The sequence below is a fragment of the Lonchura striata genome, chromosome 12 (genome assembly GCF_046129695.1).
Source record: "Lonchura striata isolate bLonStr1 chromosome 12, bLonStr1.mat, whole genome shotgun sequence".
NCBI lineage: Eukaryota > Metazoa > Chordata > Aves > Passeriformes > Estrildidae > Lonchura > Lonchura striata.
The window spans coordinates 5,233,645-5,247,693 of record NC_134614.1 but is presented as its reverse complement, the minus strand read 5'-3'; the positions used below and the strand labels follow the sequence as shown (position 1 = coordinate 5,247,693).

The 14,049-nt window shown below is 44.1% G+C and overlaps 1 protein-coding gene across 5 annotated transcripts in view; it reads right to left on the bottom strand.

Moving 5' to 3' along the window:
* Window positions 1-14,049, bottom strand: part of VGLL4 (vestigial like family member 4) — a 77,644-nt gene that overhangs the window by 3,220 nt on the left and 60,375 nt on the right. For 4 of the 5 annotated variants that reach the window (XM_021530466.2, XM_021530464.2, XM_021530465.2 and 1 more), the window contains 2 exons: window positions 5,678-5,900; window positions 2,545-2,659 (listed from right to left, as the gene is read on the bottom strand). In XM_021530466.2, the coding sequence (XP_021386141.1) occupies window positions 2,545-2,659; window positions 5,678-5,900 (338 nt within the window). Of the gene's footprint in view, window positions 1-2,440; window positions 2,660-5,677; window positions 5,901-14,049 lie in introns of those variants that run through there. The other variant, XM_077786051.1, reaches the window with a different exon arrangement.

Genomic DNA, 14,049 nt, shown 5'->3' with positions numbered 1-14,049 from the left:
TCCAGCTCCCCTGGAGCACTTTTAGGAATTGGAAGGGGCTCTAAGTTCTCCCCAGGGTCTTCTCCTCTCCAGGCTGAACACACCCCCATCTCTCCTAGCCTGTCTCCAGAGCAGAGGGGCTCCAGCCCCCAAAGCATCTCCCCTGTAGCTTAATCCTCTGTCACTACAAGTCCCTGTCACTAAGATGGCCTTCCTCACACCCTTACAGACCTGGGAGTGAAAGGGGTGGGCAAGAAGGTGGGAAGGAAGGAGTTAAAATGAAAAAAAAAACAATGCAATTAAATATTTATGCATTTCTGTGACCTGGAACAGGTGAGCATTTATATGTAATTGTATTTCTCCCTCAGGCAAATAACAGCTCCAGCTCCAATTCTATGGAAACCTTCTCCCAAAACAATCACACAGAACTTATATTTAGGCTTAAATGAAGTTAATGATGCAAATAATTATTTAGAATCAGCTCTCAAGCCTGCTGATAGCAGTCAGGTGTGAGGAGATCTCATCCTAAACTGCAGCATGCCAGAAACTGAGCTCAGGGTTTCATCTTACTCCACACACTTGTGCTGGGAGCAGTCAGAACTAAATGAATCAGGAGTACTGCAGTAAGTGCTGTAAGACTATTACAAAAGCTTTAAAAGGCAGGTTTTGAACAAGAACTGTAGTAATTCCTCAGCCTAAATATAAGAGCACTGCAGTTCTACAATTTAGAATCAGTACTTGTGTGTCTCAATAAGAATTGTCTTTCCAAAAATACTTGGAACTGTTGGGATCCAGGCACAACCCCCTTGCTTGATCCTAAAGGAATGCTTGATTGATCCTAAAATAAACTTGAGTGTCATGCACAGACACCTCTTCACCTGACAGGAGACAGATCTTTTTTGGAAACATCCAGCCCTGTTCCCATGCCCACTGGAGCAGCCCTCCTGGGACCAGTAGCACCAGTTCTAAGAAAACTTGCAAAATCTGAGCTCCCCAATGATTGATGTCTCAAAGAGTCTAAAGGTCTCCTTCAGGTCCCAATTCTAGTTACCAACAGTACACTGATCTTTATAAAAATAATTATAAACTACTATTAATAACAAAATGCTAATGATTACCCTGCTATGGGCTTTAGGTTGCTGCCTACATCATACTGGTATTGTTCCATGGACACATCCTGACTGCTGGAGCCCCACTGCCCTGAGCTTTTGGCAGTGCTGCAGGTTAAAGCTCTGTCCTAGCAGGTAAAGGATTTGCAGTGGAAGGGCTGAGCTCCCCCTGTGCTTTCTGTGCAGTGAGAGTGAACAGGAACAACCCAGCTTTCCCAGCAAGTACTGCTTGAGCAGATTTCATGAGCAGTGCTGCTAATTGCACAGAAGGCACAAAGCTAAAGCTCCCTGCTTGGGTTGCTGTAGCAACTGCCCTCCAAAGGTTTTTGTGTTATCCATGCAGAGCAGGGTGGAGGGTCTGGGCTTTGGAAGGGTATTTGTGGCTGCAGGAAAGATTTCTGCGACTGCAGCTGAATCACAAGAGTCTCCTGGCCATTGAGAGAGGAGGGGAAACTACAGCTCCTAAAAAAGAGCGTGGGGGGATCTGCTGGCCCTGGCTGCTGGTTGTCAGCTGGATTAAAATAAACATAATGACTTATTTGTCTGTGTGGGATGCTTGTTTTTTTTTTTCCTAAATAAGCTTTTCAAAACAAGAACACCTCTCTCTCTCTAGTTCTGCAGCAGTACCCCCAGCTGTGGCACAGGAGACAAAGGGCTGTCCATCACTTCACCTCCTTTTCTCCCTGTCAGTATGGGCACAGTGGGGATCATTCTGCTCTGCTGGGACCCCAGTGAGGGCAGGCTGGAGGGTGACACTGCCTTAGGGTGCAACGCAAGATGTGGCTGGGGGTGTGTGCTCCATCCCCATCTGTCAGAGCTGGGGCAGTTCTCTGCTCTTCTTTGGGCAGTTTTCTTTATCTCTCCCACAGCCAATCCTCCCTCTAGAAGATCTCTGCTGTTCATGGCCACTGAGTGTCCCTGCATGGCTGAGAAAATTCCATCATCCATGGGGAGATGCTCTGCCCAGGGGAGGAGCCGAGCATTCCTACCTGGATACAATCTGAGATTTTGGGACACCACAGCAGCCTTTGCCCCCTGCATTCCCAGAGGAGCAGCTTTCTTCCCCCTGCATTCCCAGAGGAGCAGCTTTCTTCCCCCTGCATTCCCAGAGGAGCCCAGGCCCATCTCCCCCAGCCCTGGAGCTCCAAGGAAAACTCCCCCCTTGTGCAGGATCCTGCTCCAGCAGAAGCACAGCTGGCACTGCAGGAGGGCTGAGCCACCCTGGGATGGGGCTGCTGCCACCTCCCTGACACACAGGGGGACAGGCATGTTCTGACTCTGCCAGTGTTGTTTTGTATTTCTGCATGAAGAACTGTTATTCCTATTCCCGTATCTTTGCCTGAGAGCCCCTTAATTTTAAAACTATACTAATTTGGAGGGAGGGGGTTTGTGTTTTCCATTTCAGGGGAGGCTGCTGCCTCCCTCAGCAGAGCCCTGTCCTTCCCAAGGCACTTACAGCTGGAGGGTCTCCTGTAGGCAGCCCCGGCGCAGGCGCTGTGGGCGATGGGGCAGTGGGACAGGTTGCAGTTGCGGTTGTTGGCAGAAGCACAGGTGATCACAGAGGGACGGTTCTGAGGGGACACAAGCACAGTGGCACACTCAGCAGCAGCAGCTCAACCCACTGCAAATTAACCCCCCAAATATTCAGCTGTTCGTTAGATTAAAAATAAAAATCCATTTTTAAAATCCACTACATTTCCATAGAGGTTATTTCAGTGAACAGAAAAAAAGCAATGTGAAAGCAAATCTTTGAGGTGATTTTACAGGGACTGTGTCAGCTTCACTGAGTTCTGTATGCAGCACTAAATGCCAACATATTAAATGTCTGTTTCGTTCTATGGCCACACATAGAAGGGGTTTTTGCAGATTTTTCAGGTGTGTGTTGTCTTGTTGTTAATTTTTATACAGAAATTGAGTTTTCCTAGCCCTACCTCTGTATTCCACAGTGCATCCTAATCCCATGGGATCTAAAATAAATATGAAGAAGTCTGAGCCAGTCTAGACCACAAATCCTTTCTTGTTGGAATTCACCTGCCTTTCCAGCAGGTGAATTAATTTATACTTAATATTTAATTAACTTCACTGTCATTCTGAGCACATGCAAATTCCCCAAAATGTCTATTCACAGCTACATTACACATTAGAACTCCACCATCTGTACTTTAAGTGTAACCATAAAATACTCTTTTCATAGTTGTTTACTATGGACATTTACACAAGGCCCTGGGAGAAAAAATGCCCCAGTTTCTCCAGGGACTGAAGGGAAATAACACAGGTATTGGAATAAATTCCATATATTTGATGATGCAAGGAGTCCATTATACTAACTGCAAATTAAGTAGTAAGTGTTCAAAAGATTAACAGAACTTACGTAATTTCTTGACCATTTTACACATAAAAACACCACCTACCCCCATACAAGGTCAGGGAGGATGGGGGAAATCTCCCTTCTTTGGTGGTACTTTAGCCAGATTAAGAGTAAGGCTAGTAAAGTAAAAGACCTGAGCTTTCTAGGGAAGTTTAACATGATTTTTGCCAGGACAAAATAGCAGTGAGGTTATTTACATCTTACTGCACCGGCAGCAAAGAAAAAAATAAAGAAAGAAAAACAGAAGAATTAATTTGATTTTTCTGTAAACAGTTCACATGTGGGAGTAATTATTTTCTATATGGGCCAGGATTTTGTGCCTCTCTGAAGTGGTTTTAGAGAAAGGCATGTATTTAATTCTCTTCAGAAGAGTATTTTGGACACACAGGAGGTGGGAAGTAAAGAGAGACAGGTAATAATATCTCAGAAATGCACGTGCCACCAGCTTGAATAGCCCAGCAAGGCACCTTGCAGAATCCTCTGCTATGGTTGTGTGTGCACAGAATATAGAAACTTGCATAGAAATACTGAGATAAACTGAGAATTTAGTAACAATCACTAACTACAGCAGCCAAGTAACCCTGTCCTGCTGCAAATAATATATTCTTCTCCTACCTGTTTTATTAGAGAGTGAGATGAAATCTCATTCAAAGTTAAATTTTTTAAAAAATCCCCAAAACAAAGAATTATCAAACTAGGATTTTTTTTTCAGTACACTTTTTATTTTGTATGATTTCTACTCTGTGCTCTCAGCAAGGCACAACATCCAGTTTTCCCAAGAAAAATGATTGCAATCTGGTTCAAAATAGCCAGGAGAACAGAGAGGGATCCAGTGAATTAAGAGCTTGGGTACATAGGCCAGTTTAATTTCTCAGTGCTGCAGCTCATCACAGCTCAATTCTCCTGCTTTGTCTTTCCACTTGTAGGATGGATAAAGTGAGTCTGACACACAAGAAAACTGTTCTTGCCTACAGAAATGGCTCAGCTTCAGCACTTCTGCAGCAAAACAAATGCCATGAGCAAGATGGCAGAGCAAAGAACAACCAACAACAACAAAAAAAAAACCTTAACAACCACTCCAGCACATGGAAATCAAGCATAAAATAATCAAAAATGATGACTTGGCTTTAGGAAAGCGATTCAGCATTGCTCTGAACAACACAGCAAATGCTTCTGGCTGGCTAAATCAACTAAGATCACCCAGTGTCAAACTGTCCCTTCTGTGCTGTACCCCTTCCTGAGGGTGGAGAAAGCTGGGACAGAGAGAGGGGAGCACACAGGATCACCAGGAGGGGCACAGGGGATGTCCCCAGGCACTGCCTAGCCAGTGTGGGGCCTCCCCGAACCAGCCACACCCCAAATTCCCAGTTAAAACACAGCTATTCCCAAATAAAAACTCATGCATTCCCAAATACATATAATTCATTCCCAAATACAACACATGCATTCCCAAATAAAACTCGTGCATTCCCAAATAAAAATTCATGCATTTGCAAATACAACTCCTGCATTCCCAAACAAAAACTCACACATTCCCAAATACAACACATGCATTCCCAAATAAAATTCATGCATTCCCAAATACGTGTCATTCATTCCCAAATACAACACATGCATTCCCAAATAAAAATCATGCATTCCCAAATACAGTGTATGCATTCCCAAATACAACAAATGCTTTCCTAAATAAAAACTCCTGCATTCCCAAATAAAAACTCACGCATTCCCAAATAAAATTCATGCATTCCAAAATACATCTTATGCATTTCCCAAATACAACTCATGCATTCCCAAATAGAGTGTATGCATTCCCAAATAAGAACTCCTTCATTCCCAAATACAATGCATGCATTCCCAAATATTCCCAAATACAACTCATGCAGTCCCAAATACAGTGTATGCATTCCCAACTAAGAACTCCTTCATTCCCAAATACAGTGCATGCATTCCCAAATATAGCTCCTGCATTCCCAAATATTCCCAAATACAACTCCTGCATTCCCAACTACAACTCCCGCATTCCCAAATATTCCCAAATACAGCTCCTGCATTCCCAAATATTCCCAAATACAACTCCTGCATTCCCAAATATTGCCAGACACAACTGCTGCACTCCCAAGCTCAGGGATGTCAGTGGCTATCAGGAGAGCTGTGCCAGCTGGGGTTCATTTTTAACCCCGTGCTGCCCGAGGAGCAGCCGGTGCCGGTGCGGGTGCCGTACCTGCTGCCGCTCCACGCTGCTCAGGCTGGGGGAGATGCCGACTGTCCTGGCTGCATCCACGCTGTTTTTGGTCAGTGCTAGGGGCTGCTCCATGCTCAGGCTGGGGATGGAGGCGTACATGTGGTTGGCGTGGAGGCTCATGGTGGGGGCAGCCGCCCGCTCGATGGGGCTGCGGCTCCGCTCCCGGTGCTCCTTCCGGTAGTCCCCGTTGGCAGTCTTGGTTCTGGCAGGGAGCAAACAGGGAAAAGGGATTCGTGTGCTTCCAGGCTGTCCCGAGACATGCAGCGTTCCATCAGCCCTGGCAGGAATGCACTTTGCCAGGTGGAACCCCCAGCGGGATATCCCAAGAGAAGCCAACCCTCCACACCTGCCAGCTTTGCCAACCAGCACCTCTCTTCAGCCTAGAACTTCCTCAGATACTCATGCATGTGCACCAAGAAACAAATTTGCAAACCTCAGACTCCTCCTCTTTACCATACTATTAATCCCACTCCATCTAACACTGCAATATTCTCTAAGCGTTGTTGAAGCCCAAGGAAAGTTTATTTTACTGAAAAGACATGGGTGATACTAGCAAAAATGCAGGGAAGCAAGACAGGAAGCAAAAAGAAAAGCAACCTACACTGCACTTATCTCAGAACCATTTATTTACAACTGCTCTTTCCAGCTACTCCTGAACAGTAAATCCTTGTAGACGTGCTCACATAATGAGCCCATCATTCACTGCAATGAAAAGAAAGCTGGGTTTGTGTCTGTGGATGAGGGATTTCAGTTTCCATACTACAACAGAATTGTCATTAATGGCAAACCAGTGACTGAAGGGAAAAGCACTTCTCTCCTCACCAGGTGAATGTGAGCATCCCCAGCAGCCCGGAGCCAGCAGAAAAAGCTCACACAATGCAGTGGGAACCAGCAATTTCCAGTTGCAAAAGCACCAGGAGACCACTGGCTCCACAGCAAATGAAAATAACAACCTGTCTTTGGACCATTCTTGAGTACCAGTGAAATGCCCTCTGTGTCTTTCTATAAGTGTGTGAAATTCAAGGTGGCTTTTCCCCCCGCTTTTTAAAGCCTATCATGGCAAATTAATATGCAGGAATAACCTTTTAAAAGGCTCTGATGAAAGGCAGAGACAGAAAAGGAATCAATATTCAATGCTGAAGTAAGTTACAAGTCCAAAAAGCTACTGCTTATTTCAACCTCTGAGGAAATCTCTCCACAAGCAAGGCTGAAGGAAAAAAGTCCTACCAATCAAGGGAAATAAGGAACTCCTAAAGCTCCAAAATGGGGTGTGGGGATGTCCCATGGTGATCCTGCCCAGCCCTAAATCCTTTAGCCTCAACATCCCATGGTCATGGATTCCAGGCTTTAAACGATACACTTTTTAAAGTGCCTTTTCTTCATGGGCTCTTTTTGTTTCTTTTCAACCTAAAATCCAGTGGCTTGAATTGCCCTAGGCCTGACTCTTGAACTAGGAGAGAGACAAAGTCATTGCTCCCTTCTCATCATCTTGCAGCCACTCCCAAGTTCATCTCTTCAGCAAGTTTTTATTCCAGTAATACTTTCTTCAAATAAAACCTGTATCTTTGTCATCTTTGTGGGCCCTGTCAGTAAGAGCTAAAAGTCACCTCCTTTCTGGAGATGAGGATCCAGATCTCTGCTGCATTCAGGAACAGCACCTTGGCTAAACTACTCACAATTCTGTGCTATTCCCCAGCTTGCTCAAGAGTCACTTGGCTGTACAGAAATTATTGCTCCTGAATCAAATCTCAGCTCATTTATCGTGGTAGAAGCTGGGTTAACACGATGCCAGGCAACCAGTGACTTGGGAAGCTCAGGACACAGGGATTCAGTGCCAAATTCCCCTGGCAGCCTGGGGAAGGAAGAGCCAACAGCACAACAATACAATCTGTAACCCTTTGCACCCCCTTGGCCCTTTTCACTAATTACAAATTAGCAGCTGCAGATTAGGAGAATCCACCGTAAAATCCAACCCTGGAGGTTTCACAGTTGGTCCTGTGTGTTCCCCAAGCCCATTGTCCAAGCTGGATTTGAGCAGCAGCTCACAATTCCCCAGGAATCACTGTCCCAGCACTGACCCAGCTCAGGTCCAGCAGAATTCAATTGCAGGAGCAGCCTCAGCAGGAAAGTTTGGAATTGCAGCACTGTGAGCTAATGACTGATGCAAATGCGAGTTAATGGCAGCACAAGGGGCTCTATATTTAACCTACAGTAGCTCCTCTTGGATTACAGCATGGAAACAGCTCCTGGACATAGGAATGATCCGAGCCCAGCACTGAGCACACAGGCAGGAACCTCACACACAGCCTGGACAAAGCCTGGGATATCCTGGGAAACAGCAACCCCAAAAACCACGGCTGAAATCACTGTTCAGCAAATGCTCTTTCTTCGTGCTGCTGTGCAGAAAGAACCTCTGGTGGCTGCAAGCCAAATTCTCACTATTCAACTGAATATTAGCTGGGCTACTACAATTGAAATTACAATTTGGAAACTGCAAAACCACCAAGAGCTCCAGGAGATTCCTACTTCTCAATGCTTCACACAGAATTATTCTAACCAGAAGTATTCTGTTTTGTTTTAGTAAGCATAAGCTGTTTTTCTCAAAGCAAAAGTTTTGTTTACTCCCCAAAAAACGCTTATGAAATGAAACAAAACATGTACCTAAACCAGTCGTTTGGGATTTTTTGTCTTAGAACTCCCTTTTCAACAACTTAGTGCTGCATTTACTGGGGGGGTGGGCCTGTCAAGTGACGACTGATGAACAAACTTACTGAAATTCCCAAGCAAAATAAACTTTCCATTTTACACAACAGCACTTATTTCACTCATCCTCACTTTAAATGAAGAGTCACAGCTCTAAATATTGTTGAACAGGCAATTTTTCTGCCAAAAAATTACCAAACCTGCAAGAACAACAACAAAAACCCAAACAAAAACCCAATCCTGACAAAAATTATAACACGGAAAAAAACATCAAAAATTTTCCCTGAAGACTTTTGGAAGAAGGAACCAAGAAACTGGGCAATGGGAGCAGCTTGTCTCCAGGAACAAGCCCAGCAGGCAGACCTTCCCTAATGAAACCTAAAATTATTGAGTTATCTCAGCAATCTCAGAAGACCACACCCCAGGCCCTTCTGTAGGCAAATAATTCTCTCTTCCTAAATTAGAACAACTCCTCTTCCGGGCAGGGAACTGGTTACAATCCACTCCCTAAAAAGCCTCTCTTCAATTCATCCACCTTCAAATCACAAAGTCTCCAGAAAACACGAAAAACACCTTAAGTTCCTACTTCCACATCAAATATTTTTTTCTGGAAATGTACCAGCACCATGTAGAACAATACCATGAAAGTTCTGTCCTTGTGAAAATACAGCAGCATTTGTGAGTCCCTCCTGTTCACATAAATAGCAAATCCTACAGCTTTTTCAGGCAATTGTAAGATTATTTACAGGGCATTCATCAATTTCATGTTATTAAGTAATTTAGTTTAGAGCGTCACTTAAAAAAAAAAAATTTCTATGGAAAATTTGTTGTTATCTTGTGTTGCTATTAGACTTTATCTGAAGGGGCAATCACAAGATAAGTGTGTGAAGATAATCAAATTTCACTGAACTCCACAAGCTCAAACAATCCCCACACTCCGGACAAGTTCAGAGATGCATCTCTCAAATCAAACATAAGGACCCAAAATCACAAAGAAGGATTTCTGACCAAGCTTGGAGAAGAACTTAAAAATATATACTACCAACAAATCCAGCTGTTCAAACAGCTTTGCCATCCCTGGACTCCAGTTTGTCTTAAAAATCAGCATATTTTACCAAGCCCGAGTCCATGAGCAGTGAGGACGATGCCAGGGCAATTCCAGTGTTTAAAACCCAGCAATTCCCATGGGTGAGCCCAGAGCAGAGCCAAGCACATGGATCCATGCCCACCACCCCCACTCCCTGCTCACACAGCTATCCCAGCTTCATTTTAGTAAAATGAGACCCGATCCCAACCTCCAGGGAACGTCTCCAACCCTTACACACCAGCCACGCTTTTCCAGCTGCTCCCCAGGGAATCAGAGCCCTTACCAAGCATCGTGTGCTGGGGTGGCTGTCACCAAAGGCACACCCATGGCAAATGTCCCCGTTGCCAGGGTTTTGTGCCGCAGGTCCTTCAGCCCAGCCTGTTCTGCTGGCTGGCACCGCCAGGGGGGAATTCACAGCCGGCCCACAGCAACAGGCAGCCTCTGCCAGCTGCTGCAGGAAAAGGGAAAAAAGAGGCCCACGAAGGGGACAGCGCTGCCTGCACTCACTTCCAGCCTGCAGAGCCCTCAGGAATGCTGCCAAAAGCATTACTGTACCTCCAAGGCAAGGAATCGCAGACGCTTCTCACTCCCTTTGGCAGAACCGCAGCGCTGGCTTGAACTGGAAGCTCCAGAGGAGTTTCACTCACACAAAAAACAAGCATCCCCTTTTCTTCACACAAACACAATGCCTGCTGAAGAGCAAGCTCTAGTTTCTGCAGCCTAATTCTGATATGATTTAAACGTTTTCAGCATCTTTATGATTTTGTTTTCCAACATCCTCTACTGCCTTTATTCACTAGGTCTGAAAAAGGGCAGGCAGCTGCTTTTGTTAAAGGCTGCTTAAGGATTTCTAACCCACTGATACAGAATATCTGCTCCACATGATGAGTATCATTTCCTGCAAAGTATCTACTTCCACACTTTAATTCTGTTACTGCGAGGTGGGAAAGCTACAATGTGATTATATACATTCAGGGAGAAAAATCCTAAGAGTTCCTTAACTCAGAATTAAGCTATACAAATTCACAAAAAAAACCAAACAAAATCCCCAATAAAACCTGAAAGCAGCAGCAATTTGCTCTGAGTCTCAGCCAATTATCTGTAGTATTCAGAACATGAAAAAATACTCCAAGCAGCCCAATGCCTCTTGAATGACTGTCATTTAAATATAAAACCCCATTCCATCCCACTTTACCAGCTATATGCTTCGCAGTTCCTTTGAACAGCCTTTTTCTTTTCTGGCTCAGCACTCCATCCCAAAACTTGCAAAGAACCTTGTTTTTTTGCAGAAATCACTCCTGCCACAGAACCAGGTATGGTTTTCTGAGAAACAGAATGAATACCCTCCCTCAAAGGAAACACCTTTAAGTCTAAACCATTGAGAAAAAAAAACACTGAAAAGAAATGGGATAATCTCACATATAAACAAACACAAGTCGGACTTTCTATATTTATCCTCACCAAAACAGGATTTTCAGAGATAAACCTTGGACCAGGCAGTTACTTGCAAATGGAATCAACCAGGAGAACAGATTTCACAGTAGAAGAAAGAAATCAATAATAAGCTGTGAAATGCACAAAGGAGTGTCCCATTACAGCCTGCACCAAGTACAAACATTCAGATACAGATGAATTTCCCTTCCTGAAGCCTTCATACTTACAAGTATGAAAGAATGCCAGAGACATGCAATCCAAAGACCTCAGTCCAAAGCCAAGCCCACAGAAGTGAAATCTGAATCTAATGTACAGTAAAATCAATTAACACCATCTCAGATCCTACTCATTTTTCTCACAGGATTCTTCTTTAATGTTTGGCCACCTTTGCTCCAAAACTCACAGGATCATTTTAGAAGACACCACTGGTTGGTTTGTAACAGTACAACTCAGGGATTTATTAAATTAGAAGTTCTGTTACTGCTGGAACATGTGTACAAATACAATGCAGAAACAATGACAAAGTGATCTCGCTGCAATGGGTACAGACTCCAAATTACCTGCAATTCAACTTTTTTTAAAAAGGAGAAAAATTACTCACTAACTTCTCTGTTCTGCACTGCTGCTGCCTTGCACAGCTCTAAATATACTCCCAACTCCAAACCTACTCCAACTCCTATGTTTGGGTTCTATTTTGCCTGGAACACTTGATGGCTCATTCTAAATTTCCATCATTTTTTGAAAAGCCTTTATGTGAGGCCATTCCTGAGACACAAACAACAAAAATTTAACTTAAAATAAATACCCAGGAAACTTCTGAAATGGTAACTGATGTCATTAATTCTACTGAGGTAGCTTTAATAAAATTTAGCCTGTAAAGGAAATTTAAAAATCATTAATAGCTCAAAAAGTGGAGCTAGAACAAGAGAAAGATCCAGATTTCAGTGTTACCACAAAAAGTGTCTAGGTATAAAGGAATATTGCAGCAAAATTTTCCTAAAATGCACAGTGATTTCTGGACAATAAACATAACCCTTTTCCACATCTTCAAAGTTTTGTTTAACTCTTACTAGGTGGGAATCAGCAGCTGAGCTCCCACCAGATCTAACTTACTTTTCAAGACTTGAAGACAAAAAGTCAAAATGTTTCAGCTCCTCACCAGTCCCATCAATCCAAGAGGAGAGACTTTTTGATCCTCTAACCTGCACCAGGGCATTTCCATCTTCCTTCTCCCAGCTCCTGCCCAGGAGCAGAGCAGTCCTTGGACAGGAGACAGGACAAGCAACCAACTCTTTGGGATTTATCTGATCCAGCCACCTCTCCATAACTCTCTCTTCAGAGAACAACCATTTTCCAGCTGCCTCTGGAAAATCCTGCACTGCACACTAGAAAAACGCTGCATGGAAGAATTCTTTCTGCCAGCTGTGAAGAGCTAATGACAGGAGGCAGAAGTGTTTGGGAAGCTGAGAAAGGCCCTGCAGAGGATGTGGTCTGTCCTTGGGAGATGCTGCCACTGCACTTTGGAGAGCCTTTGTTTGGATGGCAGTTTAAGCAAAACTCTGACACATCCAAGCATGCCAGGAACTCTGTCCTACAGCTGCCAACCCAGCCCAGAACTCAGGTTTCCCTTCCAGCTCAGAAGTGAACCCTGCAGAAGCCACCACAGTGCCTGGGTGTTCTGAGGTACCTGAGGCAGTCAAACACAGCTGGTGAAGCAGAGAGATGGAGCATGGCAGGATACTGGGATGACCAGGATGGGATCTAGAACATCAAATCACTGCTGGAAGGGAAACTAAATGATCCTTGCTGAACTCTGAGCTGTTGCAAGTGCTTAAGGCACTTGAGATGCTTGGAGGGGAGAACTTCCAGGAGAGCAAATGATAAAAACATGAGGTAGAAGAGACACTCCAGATTTAAAACAAGCAGGAAGGAAAACCCGAGTGTAAGGAAAGAGCAGGGAGGCTTTAATGGAAACATCTCCAAGGTCAGAGAGGTCAGAGGGACAGAGTCTGTGAAGGGATTCATTTGCACCCACTGCAGAGCCCACCCAAACACCTCTGGCACACGTCCTCATGCACTCTACCCATCCATCAGAGGGCTCATGTGCAGCTTTTTAATTCCTTTTGAAGTCAAACTTGGCACATGCAATGAGCCTTCTATACCCAGTCACTGGAAAATACCATAAAAACTATTTATGATCACCCAGAGAACACCCTGGGCCAATGTCAGGGCAAAGGCTGCACATCAAATGCTGCAGTGGGTCATGTCCCAGGGTACCAGGATCAGCCACGGGCACTCAGCACTGCCAGGGCCCTTCTGGCTGTCCTGCAGGCTCTGGGAAAACCTGCTGCTGTTCAAACTCAGTGGTGAAACCTGGCAGGAGTGTTAAAGGAAATACAAAATGCCAATTACATTCTCTTAGACGATTCACTGGTTTGTTCCCTGCAATACTTTTTACTTTTTTTTTTATTTTGATAAAGTACTTTTCATCGTCACCCAGTGCCTGTCATGGAACTGTTTTTGTAGAAGTGGGTAAAAGCTTAAATCAGTCCATGAACCCCAAATTCTCACAAGTCTGTGGGATTTCCCCTAGTTCCACCATCTAAAAGCCTGCATGAAGTTGAATTTTACAGCAGAGAAGATTAATAATTTTCTTCAAATAGATGATAGGGGAAGTAAAAGATATCAACAGCATGAGCATGGCCAGTTAATTTGGTAAGAGCTTTAACAACACAAATCAGCCTCTGAAAATAAGGTCACAGTGCTGGAATTAACTGTGCCAAATCATCAGGAGAAAATGGGACTACACAGCCTCCCCTTCCAGCTTCACTGGGTCTAATGAGAAAGAGGGAAAAGGGCCTGGGATCCTTAAAACTTACAAATTATGGTCTCTATCTATCAGATACACCCTGTAACATTAGCAGAGGTGAAGCAGGAAAGGCTGAGAAATTACAGTAACTCACTTCCAGACATTTAAAAAATTCTCAAAAATACCCAGGCTCTAGGCCTTTAGACCAAGAACAGTGTTTAAACAACTGGTTTCACGAAATTAGACTTTTTCACAGGCTGTTTTAAAGAAGGAATAAACATTTCACTAAAAGTTTATTGAAACTGTTTGTAATTGCTA